The 27916-nt window shown below is 36.4% G+C and overlaps 1 protein-coding gene across 1 annotated transcript in view; it reads right to left on the bottom strand.

The window, feature by feature from the left end:
- Positions 1-27916, bottom strand: part of C29H8orf34 (chromosome 29 C8orf34 homolog) — a 238145-nt gene that overhangs the window by 45903 nt on the left and 164326 nt on the right. Inside the window, 2 exon segments of the mRNA XM_014566909.2 lie at positions 10321-10397; positions 15746-15831. Coding sequence (XP_014422395.2) covers positions 10321-10397; positions 15746-15831 — 163 coding nt within the window.

Below are 27916 nucleotides of genomic sequence, written 5' to 3'. Positions count from 1 at the left end.
GCTGGTGCTCCCTAAAGCACAGTACATGCACCTGAGCCTCCAAAGACAAGTGGGAACGTGATTACTTGAATCCCAGTAGTGCCACAGAGTGGGTGACTGTGGCTCTGAAGTATGAGACTTGGATTCTGTCTTAGTCTGCTCAGGTTGCTGTAACAACATCGTTGATTGGGTGGTTTATGTACAATAGAAATTACTTCTCAGCTTTGGAGGCTGGTAAGTCCAAGATCGAGGTGCCTGCAGAGTCTCTTTTATAAGGGCACCAATCGCATTCAGGAGGCCCCACCCTCATGACTTAATCACCTCTTAAAGACCCTACCTCCAAATAGCATCACAGGGAGGATCGGAGAAATAGGTTTCAACACACGAATTGTGAAAGGACACAAACAATCAGCCTACGGCAGGTTCCAATCACATTTCCACCCTGAGTTGTAGTTACTTACCTTCTCCAAGACTTAGTTTCTCCATCTAAAAATGGGGATAAACCAACTTACCTCACAGAGTGGTTATACAATGTTAAATAGGTTACTGTAGGTAAAGCTAAAGCATTTCTCATGGGTCCAGCCACAGTCCCTGCTCTCAAGGAGACAGAACCTGAGAAAGAGAGTTGCTAGCCATACTCAATTCCCTTTCTCTACATTTATCAGTCTCTACAGCAGTGAACCTCAAGCAGGAAGTTCTGGCCCCCCTAGAGAGTTTGTAGTCCACTATCCTCCAGATGGGAGTTCCTGGGTTGGACTTGCATGCGGACAAAGAACTTAAAGCAGAGTAGTGCAGAGACATTAAGATGGTGTGTGTGACTGCCCTGATCCAGGGTTAAAGCAGAGGGATGTCGGACAGCTCCCAGCTTCCGAGATTACTGACTGGGAGAAACAGTGGTGGTGTGCTGTAGGAAGAAGTTTCTGCTGAGGGGAAGGGTGCTGGCAGGAAGAAAATGATGAAAAGAGATTTTGAGGTAAACGATATGTTGGGCATGGAAAGACTGCAAGCAAAATGAGAGTCAAGGAGTGTTCCTCCATCGTATGGTCCACCATAAACGCAGTCTAGTGAGGCAGATCCACCAAAGCGTTGCTGATTTCCCCCAGACTGATCACTAACATGGTCTCGAGTGGTGGGATCACAGTGTAGAAAAGGAAATGGCATCCCTGGCAGAGATAAATGATCTGCACATCCAAGGTCTGAGTACTGTTTCTTCTCATTTTATTGCCCTCCAAGCTGGGATATTTTTGCCCCTTTGAAGAACAGACTCAACATGGATATTTCTCAACTTTTGTGGTCTCCAAGTGTAATGTCTGCTATTTTTTTTTTTAAACATCATTTGACGTTTGTCTCCTTAGGCAATAAACCCTTTATATTTCTTCTTTGAGTGATCCTTCTAGAAATTCCCTTTTATGACATGTCTGCTTTCTTACTGTTGGGATGCAAATACTTTCTTAATAAACATTAAAACACATCGGTGAAACTTAAAAAGGAAATGACAAGTTCCAGAAATTCACATTTAAATAAAATAAATACAGGCATCTGATTCATGATTATTAAGAAATATGAATAACTTTTTATAGTTGTGACATCATAGAGAGATATTTACTTACAAATTACTCAGCTTCCTTTTTCCCCAAGGAGCTTACGTTATTTCTGAATCAACATGTCCCAATGTACTGAATAAAATAATTGGAAGCAAGGATGTCAATTATGTCTCTAAATTTAGAATGTTCCTGTGAAAATTATTTAAGCTTTGTTTCAGAAACACTGCAAAAATCAACAGATGAAGTATTTTTTATATATGCAAACTAAATAATCTGCAGAAACTGGTGAGTAGGTTCCTGGATTCTGGCAAATGATACACCAAACTTCTCTTGAAAAACCAAATCCCAAATGTACATTAAAAAAAAAAATCATGAAAGAAGTCAGGTCTCAGGGCTGTGATAAAGAACAGCTACTTATTGTATGAGGTTGAATTCCTTAATTTTGCAAATGAAGAATGAAAGAGAGGGCTTTATTCACCTTATATGAAAACATGTAAAGCTATAATAACTAAAACAAAAATAGCGCACAGGTCAACAGAAGCTAAGGCGCCACTGCCCAGATGATAAAGCGGTTAAGTGAGCAGGCCTGGGATTTGGGTTGCCTGGGGTGGGTGCAGTCTTGGCTCCTTGGCTTACAAACTGAGGTGCTCAAGGCAAGTTATCACATCTCCCTAAATCTAAGTCTCCTCGTCTATAGGTTGGGTAATAATTAAGATCTGTTGGCAAACAGTAAGGAATAATGTTTGTAAAGTACCTTGCAAAAATCAGTATTAAATAAATATTAGCTGTGACATTATTAAACCTACAAATTAAGATAAAAAGAAAAAATCAAAATAAGAAAGGGATGGGTTCTCAAAAACAAATGACACTAACAAATTATATTTGAGAATATATTGTTAGATCCTTGCCTCACAACAACCACCAAAATAATCTCAAAATTGATAAAAGAATTTAAAGGGAAAATATAAAGCATTTTTTTCTCTTAAAGCTCTTTTTTTTTTTCTTTTTTTGAGGGGGTAATTAGGTAGGTTTATTTATTTATTTTTTTAATAGCAGTACTGAGGATTGAACCCAGGACCTCTTGCATGTTAAGCATGCACTCTACCACCGAGCTGTATTGTCCCCTACCATGTAAAGAACTTTTAAGTAAATATCTAATATTTGGGAGGGAAAGCTATGTCTAAAAAAAATGAAAGAAATCCAAAAGAGAAAAGTATAGTTTCAGTATAATTAAAAAATCACTATGAACAACACTAAAAAGCAAAGGAAAAATTACTGAAAATATTTACCACAAATATACAATGGAATAAGTCATTATTTTTGATGCATAATGAATACTAACAAGTCAATAGGAAAACAAACACCACAAAAGAAATATGGCCTATGGCAAGAAATAATTCATAAAAAACAGAAATACATGAGTCTAACAAGCATATGTAAAATTTGTTCATTTGTAATCAAAGACATTTACTAGTAAACAAAGAAATCCAACTTTAAGGACTAAAAATATTCTATATTACACTTATCAGTGTGATAAGTTACTTTTGTGAAGTTTTTGTTTATTCATTTACACATTTTAAGAGAATACTTAATTCTATTAAGGGTTTAAGAGATTCCTGGTCAAAGTGGCAAATTTGTGACTTTTTCTGATACTTATCAAGAACTTTAAAATAGTTCATACCCTTTGACCCTTTAAGGAATCCAGCCTAAGAAAAACACCGAGACAGACGATGATTTTGTGCACAGTAATCTCCAAAGCATTACTTCTAAGCCCCAAATCTGTGTTTCCCAGCCCTTTCCACATGAAAACATAGAAAATAATATTTGTACAACATACAGCAGGACCTGGAATGGGCTATTTGCACCAGAATGGGACTCAAAGCATTTGATGAGAGGGCTGGAGTGCCTCCATTCCAGCACGTCTGTCACCAACTCATGATCATCCAGTTCACAGCCATCATCAGCCTGGGACAGCTCTCTGGGAATATCCAACCTAAAACTCTTAACACTAATTCAAATATAACAACAGTGTATTATGATTTGACACTAAAATTAAAGTCTTAAACATTAAAAAAGATAAGAGGATATTTGGTCAAATTGATACTAAAACAGATAAGGATGCAAAAATACGTGGGAATTAGAATTAGGTTTATAAAGAACTTTATGTCAGACTATTGGCATTATGTAAAGTAAGGAAAAGCAGAATGCAAAGTTGCTAATGGACTATAGTCCAAAGTTTAAATCATGATATGACAGATTTGCAGATTTACAAGCACAAAAATACTAGAAAAATAAAACAAAATGTGAAAATTCATCTTTCATGTTATGGTTTTGGATTTTAAATTATATTCTTCATTGAATTTTCCAAAAAATTTACAATAAATACAGTATGTTTATAATTTAAAGATAAACCAATTTGAAATAAAGATAACTGTAATATAGATAATAGGAAGTTATACCAAATTGCAGTTTTGAAATATTTTGCAGATCTAACGTTGATACTGCTGTTGATATTTTATTAACTTTTGTAAATCTCTCTAAAAATCTATGATGCATGGAAAAGATGAAAAAAGACTTAAATGTTTTAAAAAAAGATGGACATTCAGTATGACCCAACAGTCAACAACCTTTTAAACACAGTTTCTAAAATAACTTTTTCCCTAGTGCTCTTCTAATATACATCATGTTAGGTCAATATAATAGCAGGACTATATCCTATTTTTCCAGTTTGAGTCAGCACACACCTGAGACTCAGACTTTCTGTGTAACCACTTCTTATAACAGGCCAAAAACATGATCTTGATTAGATTAATGTGGTTGAAGACGCAAGGATGCCCAAAATGTTTAAGCTTCTCTAGGAAAGCACTTGGTATCTAACCATTTTTGTGTAATCTATTTAGATTTTATAGCTGAAGAAGATGAAACTGTAAGTGAAAATCTTCTTATGGGATCTTAATGTTTTTCCATCCCCACCAAGGGACTGAATGTTAATTTAATGTGCTTCACACACAAAGACACCATTCTAGCACATACCCTGCACAGGTCATAATCAGAGTATTTACAAGGTTTTTACGTCACTACACAAACATCCATATTGCTTTTCTTCTGTTTCAGTATATTTATTTATATACCAATCAAATGACATTTGCAGTAGCTGGCAATCATTTTAATAAAGAACTAGAAACAACTTCAAAATACTGAAAATGTCCAAATACATTTTCTTTTTCACCCATCATGTTTATAAGAATTAATGGACTCATTATGAGTTGGGATCTCAGGACATTAATAGCACATTGTCATACACCCTCTTGGGCATTATTTGCTTAGAAATCAAGTGTGCTTGTTCTGCATGAATGCATACTAGGCCACTCTTCCTTCCTCAACTGTCTTAAAAATAAAATACAGAATTTTAACTGACCCTGAGAAATAATTTCATAACTTTATTAATGGAGACACAGTGAAATTATGTAGAGAGACTGATTAATTACAAAAATTACAATCAATGTTTTACCACATCATATTTTATCATCTCAGGCCATTTCTTCCAATGCAACTGTGACATTTAGAAGTTACACTTTAAAAATTCATAGAAGTTTTAAAAAATAATATTTGCATAGGTTTGGGCAAATATTTCTACTGTCAGTGTGTCAAAAATCAACAGACCTGAAATGTCAAAAGGAAAAATCCCACTAGATTCCAAAATTTGGTGAGATACCTTCTTACTATAGTACTTGGTTTTAAGCAGTTTACTGGCATCTTAGATCTGTGGGTGATCAAAGCCAAGCAAAATTCTACAGGCTAGAAGGAAAATGAAACGGTAAAAACCTTTAGGGTTGAGCAACATGTACACTAATTGCTCTTCTTTAACAGACAATTCACTACTACAATTAGCTGCCAGCAATTTGTCAACAGTATCTTTCAAGAGACAAAATCCACCATAATTTATTATTCTATTTGGTGAGATAATAATGAACATTAATTTCTTTCCCTTTTTATTTTGCAAGAGTACAAGTTGAAATATGTTTAGTCTTTAATTCCATAAATGCTGGCTGTGTTTCTATTTTTCCATGCTAGGTATATAATGCAAGAAAAAATTGCAACTTGTTCATTAGCCTATTCATTCAACATTTCTCCTTTGACCAGCTATTTAAATTACTACACATAGAATTACAAACTTTCTAAAATATGTGCAACAATTTACTTATCATAAAATTATACTTGGGTATGAAAAAGAATTTGGAGATGTTTTATTGAAAACATTTAAAATGTCAAGTTGTGAAAATGATGAAACATTCAATTTTCATGAAAGAAGGGTTGTTTGTAGGGAGAAACAGTATTAGCAAGAAACAGGTAGAAAGTCAAAATATCAAAATTCATAGTTAAAGATATAGTCTAACACATAGAAATCTGTTGCATTCCTTTACACTAACAGTGAAATATCAGAAAAGGAAAGTTAAAAAAAAAATCCCCTTTAAAATTGCATCCAAAAAAAAAAAAAAAAAAAAAAACTTAGGAATAAACCTGACCAAGGATATGAAAGACTTATACACAAAGAACCACAAAACATTGCAATCTACAGATTTAATGTAATCCCTATCAAATTACCCAGTACATTTTTCACAGAGCTAGGATAAATAATCCTAAAAATTATATGAACTCACAAAAGATCCAGAACTGCCAAAGTAATACTGAAGAAAAAGAATGAAGCTGGAGCCATAACCCTCCCAGACTTCAGACAATACTACAGAGCTACAGTAATCAAAACAGCACGGCACTGGCACAAAAATAGACATATAAATCAATGGATCAGAATAGAGAGCCCAGAAATAAACCGCACACCATGGTCAATTAATCTTCAACAAAGGAGGCAAGAATATACAATGAAGAAAAGACAGTCTCTTCAGCAAGTGATGCTGGGAAAGCTGCACAGCTGCATGTAAATGAATGAAGTTAGAATAATCCCTCACACCACACACAAAAATAAACTCAAAATGGCCTAAAGACTTAAACATAAGACAAGACAATATAAACCTCCTAGAAGAGAATATAAGCAAAACACTGATATAAATTGTAGCAATGTTCTCCTAGGGCAGTCTACTGAGGCAACAGAAATAAAAGCAAAAATAAACAAATAGGACCTAATTAAACTTATAAGCTTTTGCATAGCAAAAGAAACCGTAAGCAAAACAAAAAGACAACCTACAGAATAGGAAAAAATATTTGCAAGTGATGCAACTGACAAGGGCTTAATTTCCAGAATATACACCAGCTCATACAACTCAATAACAAAAAACAAACAACCCAATCCAAAAATGGACAGAAGACCTAAACAGACATTTTTCCAGAGACATACATTCCAGGGCCAATAGGCACATTAAAAAATGCTTGGGCTAGTTATCAAAGAAATGCAAATCAAAACTACAATGAGGTATCAATTCAGATCAGTCACAATGGCTATAATTAAAAAGTTTACAAATGATAAATGCTAGAGAGGGTGTGAAGAAAAGGGAACCCTCCTTCACTGTTGGTGGGAATGTAATTTGGTGAAGCCATTATGGAAAACAGTATGGAGAACCTGAAAGTATACTTATCCTATGATCTAGCAATCTCACTCCTGGGCATTTATCCAGAGGAAACTCTTAATTTGAAAAGTTACATGCACCCCAATGTTCAGAGCAACATGATTTACAACAGTCAAGACTAAATGTCCATCAACGGATGACTGGATAAAGAAGTTGTAGCATGTACACAATGGAATACTACTATATAAAAAAGAATAACATAATGCCATTGCAGCAACGGATGGACCTGGAGAGTATCATACTAAGTGAATTAAGCCAGAAAGAGAAAGAAAAATACCATATGATATCACTTATGTGATATCACTTAGAATTAAAAAAACAAACAAACCAAAAAACCCACAAATGAACTTATTTACAAAACAGAGACAGAAAACAAACTTATGGCTATGGTTTCCAGGGTGGTGGGAAAGGATCAATTAGGAGTTTGGGATTTGTAGATACTAACTACTATATATAAAACAGATAAACAAGGTCTTACTGTATAGCCCAGGGAACCTATATTCAATAAGTCATAGGACTTGCCAAAACACCCACAACTGATTTTAAGTATATGAAAATGCTTAACAATTAAGACTTGCTACACAAATATGTGGTATTACTGGTATTACTACTACCATTCCAGTTAGTTTTATGTTTCTCCTCAAACAGCTACGACTCTTCAGAATGAAAATGTGCTATAATAAAACTTTTAGTAGCTTCTAGGAATTTTAAGAAATCTTTCCCTACAGGAGTCCTTTTCAGTTCTCTTCTACTTTAAGAGATGATGACCACTTACATGGAGTATTATAGGAGTCGGCTTATGATGGGCTAGTCAGTACTGACCAAGGAACAAAATAAATCAGAAATTCACAAAGGAGAAAGAAGAACAGTCAGTAGGATACTGAGTGCTACATGTCCACTTAATTGTCTTTTCATCTTCCCATCATGCTCACATGCTTGTTTAATACTTTCAAAATAGAATAAAATTTTGAAGAGTAAGAAACTACAGGAATTGTGAAATTAAAAAAAGATAGTAAGTCTGTGGATCACTGATCTAAAAAAGTTTACATACTACATTTAGGAACTAAAAGGTCATACTCAATAACTGCTTCTTGGTATTTTCTGCCTAAGATTTCCTTTTTGTTGTTTCAATTGTAATGAATAGACTTATCTGACAAATCCTCCTCTGACCTTCACAGGAAGTAGACATACTAAGAGACATTCCAGAACCCAGAAAGGGGGGGGGGGGAGGGAAATTCCAAACGAATGATTTGCTTATTTGGGGGAAGATAAAAATGTAAACCTAAACGTTGCTTTTCCCTCACTCAAATATTCACAGAATATTTTAAACACAGGTTAAGCCACTGGGGAAAAAAAGTTTCCAAGAGTCTGTTACCCACTTATTAATATCCAATACCCAACATGGAAAGTTAGCAAATAGAGACAGTATGTGTTGAAACTACTCTAAATTGATTTTCAACATTTGTGGCATGTTTGTATTTTTGCAGGATATGACTCAAAATTTGCTTTGAAGTATTTTGCATTTCTTACAGTAATAAAGAAAAAAAAGTTCTGTTTTGTTCCAATTCTCCACTAATATTTAGATAAAGCCACAATTTTCTTTTTGATTTACCAAAAATACAATCCTAAGAAATATTATTCAGGGAATTTGTATCTAAAATATCATCAGTTCGACATAATTTTTTAAATCCATGTTTTCTTCATAATAAAAGCAGCTATCATATAGAAACCACGTTCAAGGTCCTGATATTAACCTATTTATCCATTTATTGTTTATATTCCACATATTCCCTCCAAATGAAATAGTTAATTTGACTTTGAATAGAATTACAGAATTTTTAAGAATTCAAAATCTAGTGAATATGATCCATAAAAACAAGTAAAATTGGCTTAGCACAAATCTTGACATTAGGAAAACATGATGTAAATACTGTGAAAAGAAAGCAAAAATCTCCGAAGGTCAGTTTGAAATCACTCAGAAGAAGCTAATTTCCTTTTTTCTTCCCCCTCTTTGTGTTATTAGGTATTATTAAGTAAGCCAAATACTATGGACAAGATAAATATTGATTTTAGAAAATTATTAGAAAAAGAATCTAATGGTATTCTTTGAGATATGAGGAAGACATATGGGCTTTGGTGGTATTCACAAATGATAAAACAAATCTTTGCAAAAAGTGATGAAGGGCAGATTATCCCAAACAGAATGATGACATGCTTTTATCATCATGAGATTATGAAGACATACTGAAGTTTAAAAATGGCAGAAAGTTCCTTAAAAAAAAAAAAAGTTAACACAGACCCAGATTACAATCCAAATATAGTATCTGTACCAATACATTTCCCATTATACTTTCTGATGTGGGAACATTATTTGGAACCCTGGGCTTGGTTGTGGCATAATCCACACTTTACAGGGGACTTGGCAAACAAGAATACATTCACAGAAATCATCCAGAGGGACAGAAATCTTTGAAAATTACACAATGTAAGAATTCGCTGAAAGAACTGATTGTGTTTTGGCTGAAAAAAAAGTCTCAGATGGGACATGCAGCAGAGAGTACGGAAGCACACAGACCCAGTCTAAATATCGAGTTTAGAAGACTGCACAGTCGTTTTTAGAGCAACTCAGAATCTTTCATAAACTTTATATTTACAATTTATACATAGATTTCAGTTTTTCTGTGTTTTTTCCTTTCAACATTAGATTGTACTAAAAATCTTAAACCTAATGGTTTTCTCCCAACATACTCTATGGAAGAGATACCATTTAACAAAAATATCACAAGTACTTCACAACTAATAGTACCACGTTTAAGTTATATGAACACTATCAGGATAAGCAACACATTTCTTTTTCTATCACGATGCACATAAACTTGTTGAGGTTTAAGATGCAGCTCATCATCTTTTAGAATGTTCACGTGCACCATTAAACAGTTAGCAATACCAGAACTTACCTTTTCCAGCCCCATTTCTTCTTCTTCTGCAGTTGCTGGAAGAGCTCAGTCCAGCTTTGTCCTGTACCTGTAATCAAGCTGGCCACCTACTGATATGAGCATCTGCATGGCTGTGTGGGATATACTAAGATGCACATTTTAAAATATTCTTGAACTTAAATAATGTTGTTCCCTATTTCTTTCTATTCCTTGTAAATGTTCTGATTAGTGATACACATTAGTTTTAGAGATAAAAAATAAATAAATGAATATACTTACAGGCCCTGTTAATTTAGATGCTGTCTCAAATTCTTCAGCCTCTTCCATTACTGCTTCTTCAGTCCCAGGTAAGGAATCTATTTTCACAAAAAGAATGAATAAATTATAGTCACATACTGCTTACTAACTCTCTGACATATAAACCTATTATGAGAAGCATTTTAAAGTGACTGAACTGGGTATTGAAAAATCATAGTTTTTGTGATTTAAAATAGAGTGTAGAGTGTTACTTATTTCACTTAAAGACAATGTTGGAAAACATTAGGTAGTTTTAATTTACAAGGGCACAGTGACGTCAGGAATGTGCAAAAGCTGCAGTCATCTTAGTCTTAGCAACACCTCTTTCGGTATATTAGGTAAGTGTTGGAAATTTCATGTCCTTTTTTCTGTCTTGTAATTTTGTATTTGTTTTAGGCATCAATTGTTTGGTTTTTAAAAAAAATTTTTTGGCTACACTATTTAAATACCAATTTGTGTTCTATCTTTTAAACAGGATGAAAAATTCTGAGAATTTTGGAGAAGGGTTCATGTTAAATGGTGGCACATTTTCCATTTTCGTGTATTAAGCAAGAAGTTGTGATTATCCTCTTGAATAGATCAGTAAGCGGGTGAATAGTGACTTTTAAATATGTGAATAAAATGATGGCAGCCCTCTCCATATGCCTGCTGAGTTAAATTAATCATAGCAACAGATTTCTACAGGCTATGAAGAATCCTTCAATAAAGATAGATAGATGGAACATCTAGAAATAGTCTGTGTTTTAATACCTTCCAGTCAAATAAAAAAATCAGTTAAGATGAAGGTAGTTTAAACCATTGGAAACTAAAAATTGATTTCTTATATTTACTAATATTTTAACGAGCCATATGCATCCTTAAAGAAGACTTTCCTTCAGATTCACATATACGTGGAGACAGATTTTTTTTTTTTCTGTTGCATAAAATGTGTGCTCTGGGAAGAAAATCAGAGCCTTAAATTCTCTTAGTCCTTAATGGCTACTCAACTCTAGAGAGACAATGGAAAGCTTAGCACGAATCCATAATCATAGCTTTTAAATCATGGAGGTTTTTCTATTGTGGATAATTCAGAATCTTACATTCAAGAAGAAAAATAAATCAGGATAGATGATAATTATACCAAGTTAAAAATGTTAACCCATTTATGAAGGAAACTTGAACCCCCATCTGTTAAAGCTCCATTGTAAATGTGACAATAGATTCTTTAAATTAGATTGTATAAATTAACATAATTTAAGTCCTCCAAGACTTATATTCTGCAGAACTGTAAGCAAATATTACTGTAATTTTAGCATTCACTCGGTATTTTTTCTATTTTATTTGTGTCAAAAATTTTATTCGTGTAGAATATTGACAATAAATAATATTAGAATGTTCCACATTACAAAGCAAATAATTTCACATACAGAAGAAAAAACACCCTCTTGTGCATTTGCTGTTTTTCATAGTTAGAAATACTATACAGTAAGTGACTTCTCAACTTCCTCTCAATGAACAGTTAATGGTTTTAAAGAGGTATTGTCATTCTGTTTGTTTATTTTAAGCAGATGTGCATTAATCAATTCATTCATCCATTTATTTGTGTATTTGTACATTCATTTACTCACCAAATACTATATGCCAGGCACTCAACTATGTGCTTTCAAAACCAGTTGAGCAAGATAATTTTCTGTGGCTCTCTCTCAGAATTTACTTGAGCATCTTTACGGTATTAATTTTTTAATAAAAATGAGTATCTGTAAAGGGAAGGTATTAGTAACTCTCGATGATTTTACATTCTGTTCTGTTCCTGTTTCGGCTGAACTCTCTCTGGTTACTGGTGAGATCCACAGCATTGTGAGGTCCATTCGGCTCCGCGTAAAGGGACAGCTGTGAAGTGCACCAGACAGAATATTTGCGAATACCCATATCGACCGTATTAAAAGTTGCTAAGTTGAAAGGACTCCTTCTAACCAGTCCAAATCTAGTGACAGAATATCAATCTAGCAAGTCAGTAGGGACAATAGATATCATGAAAATAAAACCTCAGTGTTTAATGCTTGGAGGGGCACACTCCATTTTTTTTACGTGTTCTGAGTACATTGCTTACTACCAGTGACTGCCTATGTGGAAAGTACTTTGCTGTGTCTATTCCAGAGCAATTTCTTCTCTATATAAGTGGTTTTCAAAATACCAGCAATGAATTCTTCGAGATTTTTTTAATCACATAGAGGGGGGAAATGAACCTCTAAATTTGTCAAATGTTAGAGAGTTTATTTTAGCTCCTCAATGTAGAGAAGAAGAAAGTGAAGCATAGAAAGATAAAATAATTTTGTTCAAATCTAACGGTATCTGTCAGCACTTGGATGGGAAACTTTGCCTCTGGGTTGACTGGGCAGGAGCCTGGAGAATCATAGCGCCTGTCATGATGTTTGACTTCATTTAATGTCTTCCTGTCATTATTTTTACTTCTGCTCTTTGTGTCACAACAGGGTTTTTTAAGCACAAATATCCCACCTGCTCATAGAAATATCTGTTTGTTGAGCCAAGCTCACTGTGGACGCACTGTTGACATAGAAATCATGTTAGCACTTTTGGCTCTAGTGATTTGACTAATATAAGTGGAAAAGAATGTACTGAACCAGACAATCATATTTTGGAATTTGCTGGCTTGGTCTACTAATATCTGAACGTAAAGAATGCAGGCTATAAACAGCTCAAGAAAGGAGCTTAAATTTAATGAATATCTTTTTTACCCAGTGAACGTAAGTAACTATAATCAACAACATATTACTGATGCCTTGTTTAGTTTTCTAAAAATTTAAATCCCAACAGTACTCAGTTACCATGTAGATGTGGTTGCTGAAGAATATATATCTGCAGACTGGTGGACTGGAGTGGTTTTGATGGAATTAAAAAGTATAGAGAATGGGCCAGTAGTGAGATAAGTCCTGTTTTGTGTCTCATTTTATGTTGGGCATAGTGGAGAACTCAAGAAAACCTTGAGAAGCATATAGTCTGATTGAGACAAGAAGAACACGCAAGAAGTAATTCAAAAACAATTAGGGACTGAAAAAGAAGAAAACATTGGTGTGGGTGGACATTAGGGAGACCTGACATGATCTTAGGACATCAGATCTGAACAGGAAGAGGGAAGGAGAAAGACTTACTGTGAGTCAGAGAAGAAGGGCTTAAATAAAGGTATATATATATGCACGAATGTCAGTGAGGAGAAGCCAGGCTGACTCCAAAGGCCAACTGAGTGTCACTGAGTGGCCAGCCTGGGGCGCCCGTGTTGCTGGTGACACACTGCTCAATGCTCACTGTCAGTGGTAAAGTTCTGTCATGAGAGTGTTTCATCTCATCAGTACTCCAAGAGATTTAAGTATATAGTAAACATCACCCCGCCTTTTTTTCTTCAGTATTTTTCTACACTGGCATTGGTCTATGTTCTCACAACACTTTATTTTTTAATGTTTATTTATAATGTTTTTAATATTTGACATATAAAAAAGTATATATAAAGTATACGTGTGCAATAATGCATACTACATTTAAGTTACAAAGCACAATGATAAACACCCCAAACCCCATCATTTCCCATTTCCTTGCTCCCCCATCCTCTAAGGATAAACATTTTGAGTCTTTCACTCCCTTCTTTAAATACAGTTGTATCATTTATGTATGTTTTCCTAAGGAAAACATTATTTAGATTTGCTAGTTTTGAGCTTTACAAAAATGACATTCTATGACTTGCTTTTGTTCAATTAATATTATGCTTTTAAGACTCATTCATTTGTGGGCTGCAACTTCCTGGTACCAGATTGGGAGACCCAAGTACATTTCAGATCGGTTGCTTGAAATCAGCATTTATATTATGTCATATTTCTATAATTGTATTTATATAATGGAAAACATCAATTCCTACAACTCAAGGCTTATTTTTTTTCAATGAAACAGTTAACATTTACAAGCACATCACTGATTTCATCCACCCTGTATACGGAAATACATTCAGTTTCCTACAGTGTAACGATTTTACAATTTATCCACTTTCCCATCGCCCAGCATACTAACAGTTTGCTTCATTTTATGGTACATGGGACTTGTTTCCTCTAAGACATTTACCCAGAAGAGAAGTTTCTGGGCTTTACTCAAGATTTTCCACAGTCGTTTATGCCCCACCTGTAGTGTATGAGTTTCTTTTCGTTTCTGTCTTCACCAGCACTTGGTTTTGCCAGATTTCTTAATTAATGTCAAATAAAAGGTTGTAAAACATCATCTCTCTGTTACCTTAACTTGCTTTTCCTTGATTACTAGAGTAAACATTTTTTATATGTTCACTGGTCATTTGTGTTTCCTCTTCTGTGAAATGTCTATTTATATCTGTTGCTTATTTTTCTGCTGATCTTTATTAAATTATGGATGTACTTTATGTATTCTGAACATTAATCTTTGATTAGTGACAATATATTCAAATACACTTTCCTATTCTGTAGTTTATCAACTCACATTTTTCTGGCATCTTTTGAGAAACAAGAATTCTTAACACGTTACAGTTGAATTTTTTGATTTTTTTTTTCTGTTCAGGAATTTTTGCATCTTGTTTAAGAAGTCTTTCTCTATTCAGATATAAGAAAAATGGCTTCCTGTGGTTTCTCTTCTAATTAACCCAATTGGATACACCAGCTGCTTCCTGCTAGACCACTGAAAGATGAAACAGCGATATACCTTAGGTGCCATTGTAGTGGCATTACATGTAATCATTTATTTACTCAGCAAACATTTCTGAAGTGCCCTGACATGCACTTAATATGCTAAGCCAAAGAGTTTGAGTTTTGTCCTATAGAAAATGGAGAAGAAATAGCAGCTTTATTTTCAGAAAGATAATGAACCAAAAGGGGTGAGATAATACAAGGAGAATCTATTTACAGAGTGGTTGCACTAGACAGAGGAAGAGGACAAAGGTACAGAGAAAGAAGTCTCAGGGAAAACCAAGAGGAGGATGGCTTAGAGGGGTAATTCTGGAGCGACAATGACATGACTTGAGATGGATTTAATACAGGGCTGAGAGAGGAGGAGGAAAATCAAGGACGATATTGACATTTCTGCCGGGAAGACAAAGGCTCCATGAAGTGAGAACGGGAGGAGCTGATGTAAGTTTCAAAACCAAGCTGGAATTAATGACAAAACTTCGGGAGCAGCCAACACATAGCTGACCCGTTTACAGCTCCGACAGGCACAGGCATTGGGGGCTTCCTTCTCTCCTCAGCCCCTGACCTCAGGACACACACAGCCTGAGGAGTGGTGGCAGCTGCCGTCTGACTGGCAGCTGCGGTGATGTGGTGCAGGGGAAGGTGTTTGGTTTTTCTTTCAATCTTTAAGTGCCACTAAAATTACAATATATATTGCTGGATTTCAAACTTACCCAAAGAATCTCGGATTATTTCATCTGGAGAATGAAGTATTTGTGAGGTCTCTTCAGTCCTTTCTGCCAGGCTGTCTCCTTGAAGCCTAAATGATTAAAAATGGTCACTGAAACCTCAAAGAACGGTGGATTGTGATATGTGAACCACATTCTATTGGGGACATGACTAGGAACTTCTAAACTCTAAAATCAGACATGCTTCTTCCAGGTAGAAACAAAGCTTTACTGAAACCTCTCATAAGAGTCTTGTGGCTTTTCTAACCTTTAAGGAAAAGTCTTTCATCTTTTCTCCTGTATGCATGGGAAGATTGGTCTAAGTAGAACCTGCTTTTCTCCTTAGCCTGACTGAAGGTTTATAAGCAAATGTTTTCACTGAAACCACAATGGGGAAGTGAGTGGAAGAAAAGCAAGCGTCGAACACAGCGAGCTCGCCTGGCATCTGGGTCCAGGGGCATGAGAGGTTTGCCATGGTTACGTTTACCAAACACATTTCCCCCATCAACCAAACCTGAGCTTAAAGGCCTGCGGGTTAAGATTCGTCTCAATCTGTGTAACTGCCCAGGATTTATTCTCAGAGACACTGGGCCTCCTTCAGGAGAGGAAGATTGCGTAGGTACTTTTATGATGGTAGATTTCTGAGCTTCCATATCCTCACCTCTGTAGTGAAACTAGCATCCAGTCAGGCCGGCTAGGTTTAGGTTATTCTGTGAAGCCACTCCATCACAGGAGGGAGAGCTCCTCAATAAACGCTGGGACTCTCTTCTAAGAACAGCAGAATAAACTCTGCCAGTGTTGGGGGAAAGTATATCAGACAATCCAGAAACTGGAAGTTTCTATCAGTGCCCTTAAATTTTCAACTGTTTTACGTCTTTGCTTTTATATGCCACAGTGGAATCCAGTAACAATTTGCACTTGCCTTACGCATATTCAAGCATATATACATGACTGTCTCTTTACTTTTTGTAGAATGATAAACATTGTACATTATATTTTTACTTTTATTCCTATAATAATAAATTTTGTACATTTCTGTATATGGTATACATTTATACTCTTATATTATCTTCTGTACACAAAACTACATTTACTGTATTATATAAGCTAATTAAATAATTCTCAAGTAATTTTCTGATAGTCATAAAACTTTCTGGTCAAAAATCTTTTACTTTTAGTTAAGTTTAAAATTTTACTCTTAAAAAAAAAAACCATCACTTTTAAGTGACTGATTTAGCTACATAGTTCTCAAATCTGCCCAGGTATTTCTTTTTAATTTGTTTACTTTTAACAATTAGGGTAAGTACATCACTAATCAGCAACATCAAATATTCTTTTTGGGGTTTTCTTTGTCTAAGACCATTTCATCAAAATTATCAAAGAGAGAAAGTATATAGATACATGAGACAGTGAAAGGTATAAGAAAAATTATTATTAAAAATTGACAATGAGCTCCAACACATTGGGGTATTTAACATTAGGTTAAAAAACTAAATAGAAAATAAATCTTCAACAAAGATAGAATGAAGCAAGAAATTAAAACTAAGTTGTAACTTTTTTTGCTCATTGCAAGCTTCAATAAAAAGAAATATTTATTTAGCATTTATCAATATGCTCAATAATAACCCAAACGTTGAGGAGATGTAAAGAAATCGCAACAGTAGTTGAGTTCACGAAGTTCTCAATTTAGTTGAAAAGACAAATGGCCATAAAAACAACCAACAAATTGGGTGGCCTTGGGGCTGGCTCATCTTTGTGCAAACAGTGCCCTCCAGATACCTTAAGAGCTGAATTCACCATGACTTGGCACCAGCTCCACTGAGGAATGCTCAGCCCTGCAATCCTTGAATGCTCTGCCAACGTTTCCTGAGCTGTAATCCACACAGCACCACTTCTGTAAGAGGTTAATAGGCACTGTGCAAACAAGGGTTGTGTGGGCAAGTCCAGGAAATGCAGTCTTAATAAAAGTTAAATCACCTTTTTTTAGCACTACAAGAGTTTTACTCATACTCTCATTTCTCTTTGCTTTCTAAAACTCCCCTTCCATAGGAAACACTCTTCTATATTCTTAGCCCCTAAACAAAATGTTTCTTGCTCCTCCTTTGTCATAATCAAAGCCCTTTTCTCTTCTAAGAATATGGCTTTCCTTTTTCTTCTAAGAATATTATAGTACCTCCTCTCCAAAGGAGGGTTTCTAACCTCTCAGCTTCAGATAACACAGGATTATAAATATTAACCTTTTTTTATATTCTGCCTGTGAAGACTTTGATCAGCTCAAATTTTTCTTCTTCAACTCAAGTGTCACGATTATCTTGAATGATTTTTGTGTTTGTGTGTATCCAAAATCACTCAATCTCGAATCTGGAGATCTTCGCTTTCATTTCACCTTCCCTCACCCGAGGACAGATAACTCAGCTGCTCCATGTCAGGAACCTCTGACTCCCAGGTTCTGTTCTCTGACAGTAAACTCACCTCCTTTAGGCTCTTTCACAAACTCAGTTTCTCTTCCATCAAAGATAGATCTCCATTTTCCTTAATTTTTCTCCCAGGTTTTACTCCCTTCCTGATTCCCTTCCTGTCCTACTCGGCTGGGGCTTGTTGCCTCCTCAGCTCCCAATTGCCCACATCCTTCTGTCACTACTGAGCCAGACCTGAGCCCTGAATTAATCCATTCTTTTTCTGCACGTGCAGCTGAAAAACACTGGTGAAAATCATGACACTCTAGGATTGGTGAGGACAAATGAAAGATCTCCAACTTCAAACTTGGGCTTCTTGGTTGTTATTCTTTCTTCTATTCCTTGCAAAGTCTTCAAAAATATCACCCCTCTTCTATGTCATTCAGAAAAACTATGTAATCAGGAACAAAGACCTTCCTCCACCCCCCCCACAGTACCTGTGGTATTGTCTTCACCCCCACCTCTATTCACCCCCTTTCCAATTCACAGAGGGTGAGAGGCCATGTCTCCTGTCTAAGGCTTAAACCATCTATTAGGCTGCTGATCTGGATCCCATCATCTCGTCTCCCTCTTGCACCTTAATCTATTTATCCACCACTACTCATTCTGTTCATCTCAACTGTTCACTTCCCACAGCATAGAAATAAGCTTCACTTCTCTTTCAGCCTTAAAAAAACAAACAAAATTCCTCCCATAATTTATCTAATACATCTACATGTTGCTTTTTCTAGCTCATTCTTCTTTGAGCCAGGCTCCCTAAAAATTCTTCCATCAATGTCTTTCTTTAATTGAAGTATGATGTAAGAGATCATATTGGTTTCAGGTGTACATCATAGTGATCTGATATTTGTACATGCTCTGAAATGGTCACCACGATAAGTCTAGTTACCATCTGTCATCATGCACAGTTACTCCCATATTACTGACTGTACTGCCTGTGCCGTCCATTACAGCCCCAGGATCTACTTATTTTATAACTGGAAGTTTGTATCCCTTAATCTCTTTCACCTATTTTGGCAGCCCCTCATGCTCCCTCCCCTCTAGCAATCAGGAATTTGTTCTTTCTATGACTCTGTTTCTGTTTTGTTTTACTTGTTCCTTTGCTTTGTTCTTAGATTCCACAAAAAGTGAAATAGTGTGATAACTGCCTTTCTCTGTCTGACTTATTTCACTTAGCATAATGCCCTCTAGGTCTACCCATGTTGTCACAAATGGAAAGATTTCATTCTTTGTAGAGCTGAGTAACATTCCATTCATTCTTTACCCACTCATCTATTGATGGACACGTGGGTTGTTTCCAAATGTAGGTTATTGTAAATAATGCTTCAATGAACATATAGGTGCATATGCATGTATCTTTTTGAGTTAGTGTTTTTGTACTCAGGAGTGAAATTGCTAGAATACATGGTAGTTCTATTTTTAATTTTTTGAAGACCCTCCATACTGTATTCCATAGTGGCTATACCAATTTACATTCCCACCAACAGTGCATGAGGGTTCCCTTTTCTCTACATCCTTGTCAACACTTGTTATTTTTTGTCTTTTTGATAATTGCCATTCTGACAGATGTGAGGTAATATCCCATTGTGGTTTTGATTTGCATTTCCCTGATGGTTACTGATAAGCATCTTTTCATGTGCCTGTTGGCCATCTGTATGTCTTCTTTGAAAAAAAAAAATCTATTCAAGTTCTCTGCCTGTTTTTTTTAATCTGGTTGTTTGTTTTTTTGACATTAGGTTGTATAAGCTCCTTATTTTAGATATTAACTCTCTGTCAATGCCTTTGCTTCCACAGTGTCAATTCACCCTTCAACCTATTTTAATTTGGTTTGTGCCACTACCATTCTGAGGTGACTGCTTATACTAAGACTGTCTGACCTTCTAACTGCCACATACAATGGAAACTTTTCAGATCTTATTTTTATTTTACTTTCAACTGTACTTTGTAGGCACACTTTTCCCATTCTATATCATCTCCCTGAATCAGCTCGTCTGACTCTTATGGTTTTAACTACATGTAGGTTGAGGTTTTTCAAATCTTTATCCTGAGTTCTCAGCGCAAGATTGATGTACTCAAATTCTTGCAGGATATTTCACTTGGATGCACCATTAGCATCTCAAAAGCAACTTGTCCAAAGCAAACTCATCTTCATCATAGTCTGCCTTGCATTACGCATGGCTAATCCATCCCAGTCATGTTAATTACACTTCTTAAAAAAGAGATTTCTTGACTCCATCACTTCTTATACTGCTACTATAATTGCGCTGCTCATCTTGACTTGCTCGGATTATTATATCGTTTTCTTGCTGATATTCACACAGAGGATACACTTGTCTTTCAAAAATCCATTTTTCCATATGGCTACCAGAATGTTCAAAATAAATCCTCATGCTTTGTTACTCTCATGCTTTAAATACTTTAGTGCTAGAGATTTTAAAATGAGTATTCTTAGAGAGCTCATAGACAGGTTTCAGGGGAATCACAATAATTCACAATAAATGGAATAAAATGTTTTTGGTGGATGGGTTTTTTTTGTTTTTTTTTTGGTACTGGGAGACAATAACTTCAACCAGATTCTCAAAATAATCCTTGGCTCAAAAGTGCTTAAGAACTACCATTTTTATTGTCTTCTTATCACACACAAAAGGAGTTATGGTTTCCTTGCCAAGTCATTGGAGTCTCTCTATCGCACAACCCTACGTGTCTCTGCAGCTCCACTTCCTGGATATTTTATGGATATTACACTCCATAAACTCCAAACTGCTTTCACTTCTGTGCAGATATTTGATTAAGCCTCTGTGTCATTATATAATTATCTATGGCAGAATTTACTTTCTCCTCTTTTACAATTTGGCTTAATTCTAGTTTTTAATTACAGATTCTCCTTTTTTGGAAGTTTTCCTTCCAGAAGTCTTAGCACCTAAGCAAATCTTTACTGCAGTATTTACTTTACCGTATTTTAACTGTTTGTCTAGATGTCTGCCAACACACTCCAAGTGTCTTAAAGATAAGAATTTTATTTTTCATATTTTTATGTCCCTGAAGCCTAGCTTAGATTGAGTTTGATACATTGTAAGCTCTAAAAGAGATTTCTTAAGTTTCTTTTTAGTGATTAGCTCACCTTGGAGATAAGGAAAAGAAACTGGGACCCAGCCTATGTTTAAGGAATTTTATACAGAATACCTATGCATATTATAATTGCATTCCCTTGAACAAAGGTGAAAATCATACCGCAGATATTTAGGGTTAAGCATTTCTTAGCCAGATTCACCCTAATGCAGAATGTGAGACAGAGGCTTATGTGCAGGGGGCTGTATGAAGTGGGGGGCAGGAGTGAGGGGTATGGGAGTGAAACACAAAAGAAGGGAAAGCCAGTACAAGGCTGTGTTATTGAGCTCCTATTCAGGCTGCTGCTGCTCAGCCCCACAATAGTTCTAGGGATCTTTATGAAATATGCCCCTTTGAAGAATGTAAGGGTAAAGGTTTACGCATAGACTTCTAGGCAAGGGTGGTCCCTGAGCCTTGATAACCCTGCCCTGTTGAGTTGCGCATACGTTAGTATTTGAGTGATTCTCACTGGTCATCCCAGGGCAGGAGTTAAGATTAAAAGACGCCAGAATAAGTGAGATGCTAAAAATTGCACCTGCACAAAGCTGGCTGCCACAGCTAGAAACATGTGCTCAAACATGTGCCCGTAAAAGGCGGGGTATTTGAAGTCAGGTAGAAGTGGGGCTGATAAAGACAGTAAATGTTTTGGGTTTCAAATAAATGAATTAGATTTAACTTTACACTCGATCAGTGAGATTTGGCTAGAGGAAGGGCTGTTATAAATGTTAGTAAATTACATCTCTAAGTTTGTGAGGACACAGTCACCTTCCACTGGTTCAGCCTTCACAGCGAACGTGCCAGTGAAAGAGCGCTCGGGGGTTACGGCAGCGCCCGTCGCAGAGCCCATCACGGCACCGGGCACACGTACGTGATCGACAGACAGTTAGGTAAGTGGTGCTGAAAAGACCCTATGTCTTACAAAACAGCCTTAAGGAAGAGGGGCCAGTCAAGAGAAAGGAGGTAAAAGCTCATTCAGGAGATTGGCAGCCACAGCAGTGGCTCAGACTTTGCTTGCTTGGCAGTGTTCTGAGACCCAGCTGATTCCAGTGTCTTGCTCTGTAAGAAGAAGCAAGGAAACCAAAACCAGGGCTGGGCAGCAGCCCAGTCGTAGTCCACAATGGTTGGTAAAACATACCACCACCTGCCATGTGCATTCTGAGGAGCAAGTTTTGAACAGTGTAAGCAGTGGGAGAATAGAGAAAGTCACGAGTGCTACTTCTTTTTTTATACTTTTTCCTTAAATAAAAGTGAAACACTCAATAAGGAGACATTTTTCTTTTTTAAAGACCTCTGGTATTGTCAATTTGGTTGAATTATGTGATACGATGAGAGAAGACTCAAATAAATGCATTCTTAATTTTTTGCACTGGCCTAGAAGACATTCAGATATATGATCAGCCATATTTCTGTTTTTATGTTATCATGCCATATATTACATATTTTAATCTTCCCTGAATACTTTCTGGAAGAAAGTAGTATCTAATTTAAGAGTAGACAGTCATCAAATGTTTCTTTGAACCACACTGAATGCACTATGGCATGCTTGAAATTATATGCCGAGCTACCATTTCTAACCTACATAGGTCAGAGATGATAAGGAAAAAAATCTGGATTAATTCAAGAAATGTTAACAGAATAGGTGGTACTTGCACTGAGCTTTGAGTTTTGGGACACGAATTCGCCACTAAACACGTATAATAGTTCCTTTTCTACCCTAGAAAAATGCCACTGCTGTCCTATGGAACTTTGCCGCCCTCCACCCATGTCCCAGTTCTTCAGGGAATTGGCTGGCTGTCCTTCCTCCCACTCTCCTCTCCAAACCCACTGGCCCCGCCTCGGGCATCTCTCTCATCCCTGGCCATTCCATTTTGACCCTTTAGTAGATGATCTGGACTTTTGATGCTGCCTCTCAGGTCCCCTCAGCAGCATTCTCTGTGCCCCAGACACAGTTCTATCTCCTAGAACCTCCAACAAATACTTCTGCCCCAGTAGCTCCTTTGCCAAGAGAAAATTTCCAACAGTGCCTAGATTTCCCTTCTTATTTTAGTATATTCACTGAAAACTCTTCCTTCTCGCATTCATCTGTAGTGCATCAAGATGAAGCACCTTGTTCCTGACAGTGGAATGGAACAGAGAAACAGTCTCCTTCACCAGAGGGCTTTCTTTATATTCTGCTTTTTAAATTCCCTCCCTTGTTCACAAGAATCTCTGAACATTAACCTCTAAAATACAATGATGGATGGTGACACAGAGATAAAAACCATGCTCTTTCCTGTTAAATTTTCCTTTTAACTTCCTATCTCCTGCAAGTGAGATATGGGCCTGCAAACTCTCTGTAAGTCTCTAATCAAATTTATAGTTCTCTCATGCGTACCTGATTGCAGACATGTAGCTGCCATAGGTGGCCTCTTATCTGGGCTAATTACTCTCCTGGCAGAAGCTTAAGGATTTTAAAGCCAAATCTAAGAAAAACACACATGGAGAATAGATATGTTTTGTTTCCAGGCTCTTCTGCTTTACCTCAACTCAGATGTAAAAATGTCAACACAAAATAAGGTAGAGAAGACCAGGTACGGAGCAGGACAGATCCTTACCATACCTGGGGACCAATAACTAGATTTTCTAGGAGACATGACCAGGATGTGGGCCGCTGACACACACCTTGGCCAGATTATTACATGCACAAAGGATGACCCTGGGGACATTCCAACCTTCCTCGACTCTGAGGCAGTCATGACAAAGGATTAAATTCAGATTCCCAGACTACTCTGCAGCTAAGAAAACTCCAAGAGAAAGCAGCAAAACACAGGATGTCTGAGCTGGAGGCAGTTCTGGGCATTGGAACCGCTAAGTTTCCTTCACCGTGACCATTCTTACACACTTCGAACTGGATTTCATGTCTATCAAATGATCTGGCAAAGTGCTTTCTGCCTGCCATCATTCCTAGAGAGGACCCATTAGCAAATCTACCTAAAATAAATGGGCAGTTAAGGTTCTTACTTGACACCGTGGAGCAGTGGTCCTCAGGTCTTAGGGTGCATTGGAATCACCTAGTGGACTTCTCAAAACACCGATTGCTGGGCTCCACCCACAGAGTTCCGGATTCAGGTCTGGAGAAGAGGCCAGGAATTTGTTTCTAGCAAGTTCCCAGGTGAGGCTGATACTGCTGGCTGGGAGACAGCCCAGGTAGTGCCTCCTCTTCACCGCTATGGGAAGAGATGGGCCTCCCAGGCCACCCTCGCTGTGGCAGTGGTATTGTACCACACCTGGAGTGCCAAAAATAGAGAAGCCTCTACCAGAGGATGTTGGCACTTTTCTTTCTCCAACTAGCTGGATATTGACTTTTGGCTGAACACTAAATTTTATTCCCAACTATGCCTAATTCCATCTTACTAAGGATAAAAATCTGAGTAAGACTTCACTCACGCTCAGGATGCTGCATACTTAGCCTAAATCAGAGAATCGCTTAGAAATTCTGCCTGGTCAGCAGGCATCTAGCTTAGCAGCAGCTGTGAGAAGTCTTTTTAAAGTGCTGATTTCTAACAGGTTGAAAAATGGGATTGTGTGGCCAAAACCACCCTTTTGAAAAACTGCCAAAACTTTTGTTCCTTCCTTGGCCATTCCTTCCTTTAATCAGAGACCCTTTACTCACAGGCCTGAAACCAAAAGCTGCCTCCCACATGTACCTGATGGAAGACCACCCCTCTTTCACATGCCCTCTGGAAACATCTGTCAGATGGCTGAGTTCTTTTGTATACAGTCAACCTCTCCCCCCTCTCTAGGGTGGCTGAAAGCAAACTCAACACTGTCAGGTTTTTCCAGCTACATCCCTGCAAATGACAATATGTCGCACCGCCTTAGTCAGATGGTTTATGTTCCTTTCTTCGCTTTTTCCACTTCATAAGGTTTGGAGTAATTGAAAATAAGTTGTGATGACTAGCAGAATTATAAGGCACACTGAAATTCCCAAATTACGAGTGGTATTACTTTGTACCAGAGAGAAATAAGATTTTAGCACGGTTCCATCTGCCCACAGATGGCAACTGAGAGAAGGTTGCCAGGAACACACATATCACAAATTCTGAGAAATTATTACTAGATGTGGAACTGGCATGAAGGAATGAACGCTGGGCAGCCTCACAGTAATCTTTCTTAAGAAAGCTGTACATTTTTCTGAGGAGTAAACAAAGGAGGTCCCAGTAAACCCCACCAGGTTCCATCTAATTAGGAGGGCTAGGAGGTGGGGCACAGGCAGCATGGGAGAAGATGCCCTTAGAAATCTGAAACCACCGTGCTCTGAGGTTACACTCTAAGCAAGGTGAGCGAGCCTGCTTCCACATCAAACAGAAAGGCTTCCCAGGTGCGGGTTTTACGGCCCTACTTCTCCCTGAAAGTAACACTTCCCCTGTTCCAAAAGAACACAGCAGAATGTAAGAATCGTAAGCATACAAACATAATCTGGTCTTTACTGTAGCATTTATGTACCCAAAACGGGCCACAAACAGTTCCTAATTGAATAAATCTGAGGTTAGCACTACCCTAAGTTTCATATATTTCCTAGGTTTTGAGTTTGTTCTGCGGCAGGAAGCTTGGCTTGTTTAAGTTTGTTTTTAACATAACCTTGGGTAATAAATACAAACTTGGATAATAAATGCTCTTTGAATGGCTCAATGTTAAATTGCCTTGTTTATTAGTATTTGGACAGCTTACACTGAAATTTGCTGATAAGCAATTTGCTGCTCTGGAAAACAAGGTTGGTTTAGAAAATGTTAAGTATGTGGAGTTCTTGAAGAGATTGCAACAGACAAGGTAAAGACCTTTTATTCTTTGAACAATGCTCTTAAAGTTCTTAAGAAGGACAACACTGAATACAAATGTCTGCACAACTGGAAAGCCAATAAGGCGTAAAGACGTCAGGATGATTCATCTTCTGGCATAACATTCTAGAAGAAGGAATACATTTAGGGACTTAACGGGGAATATAAATACTGCTTTGTTCAATTTTAACTATCTTAGTCTAGAATTTATTTTTTTATGATGTGCACACCAATTGATCTCTTAAAATGATCAAAGAATTTGTTTATAGTGAAACTTTTTTCTCTCTGCCTTCTGCTTTGGGAAACTTAAAAATAGTCTGCATAGGTAATGAGACTTAGATTGTATGTAAGACTTTTCCAAGGGGTCTTAACTATTTCTTAATCTAATTTATTGTACAATTATCACAGTTCAAGTCATAAGCTATTCTTTCACAGATTTCACTTATTTTTCTGACGTCCATATGGCATGATTTAGATGTTACAGAATTTCTGGTTTTTAAGTGAGAAAATAAATTATCATATTTAAAAATCTGGAAAAAAATTATTAATTATAAAATTCAAATGCCCTTTCCTGAAAATACAAAATTACTGAAAAGTAATGTAAAATGGCATTAATACAAAGTTTATTTCCATTTCCTTTTAGGGATTTCATACTCTGTTTTGAGAACTAATGTTTGTAACTGAAAATATATACTCCGTGAATTTTGATTCTTATTCTGAAGTGTTATTAAAAATTCAAAATTTAATGACTTAGTATTCTTTGTTTTAATAGTAATAATGTATCTCGCCTGGTTTGAGTCTAAAATAGTTCTTTTATCTTAGTGAGGCTAATTAACTATTCAGTGACTATGAAGACAGTTAACTGAAGACACACAAAGAGATAAAATAAATATATATTTGACTTGGCTTATGTAGGCCATTTAGAACTGTGATCCAATTATAAGGATAATTACCACAACAAGTAATTGAAAGCAACTGAAATTTAATTTTACTACAAAGGGCACCTAGGAGTTTCAGCTTATTAAGCAAGTGAATAAATAAGTAGCTTCCAGATGTGGATGAAAAAGTGAAATATAATTTTTCACTATTTGTTCCTATTTCTCACATAAGATACCCCATCTTATGCCAGTAGGGAAATGAAAATGAAAAAAAAAAAGGAAGCATCATTTAAATTAACATTCTCATATTATCACAAGAAAATAAAAGTCCAACAGTGCTATCTATTGCTATTATATTATTAGAATGGATATTTAAGCAAGAATAAATATTAGAATATTTTCAAAAATTATTATTTTCACATCATGATTGATATTCTTGATAAGATATATATATAAAACTGAGGAACTCATGATTTTCTGTCATGGCAATTTCTATAATTACTTTATTCAAAGAAGTAACACATAAAACAAGAATCCTTTCTCAAACTGCCATCATTTCCCAAATCACTTGAAAAACATATTTTTATTGTGTGTCATTCTGTCAAATGTGTTGTCTTAATATTCCCAAAGGGAAAAAAGCGCCAAGTGTCTATAACATCTATGGTTCCTATTTTCCTTAGATTTTTGAAGGCAGTCAGTCTGTTTTTTTGTATAATGAGTTTGCTTATGGAACAATGGCCCTCCTCTCTCTGAAAGCATAACCCTTGGAAAATATTCAATAAAAATGTTTAATTAGAGGCACTTAAAAAAAAAGGCTTATAAAAATTGGAATTTCAGGGGCACCTATGCAACAAATCAGTAGACATTTAGGGATACCACTTGCACTGAGGGAGATTATCCATTTGAACAAAAATATAG

Source organism: Camelus ferus, chromosome 29 (assembly GCF_009834535.1).
Source record: "Camelus ferus isolate YT-003-E chromosome 29, BCGSAC_Cfer_1.0, whole genome shotgun sequence".
Lineage (NCBI taxonomy): Eukaryota > Metazoa > Chordata > Mammalia > Artiodactyla > Camelidae > Camelus > Camelus ferus.
This window is presented reverse-complemented; position numbering and strand designations above follow the sequence as displayed.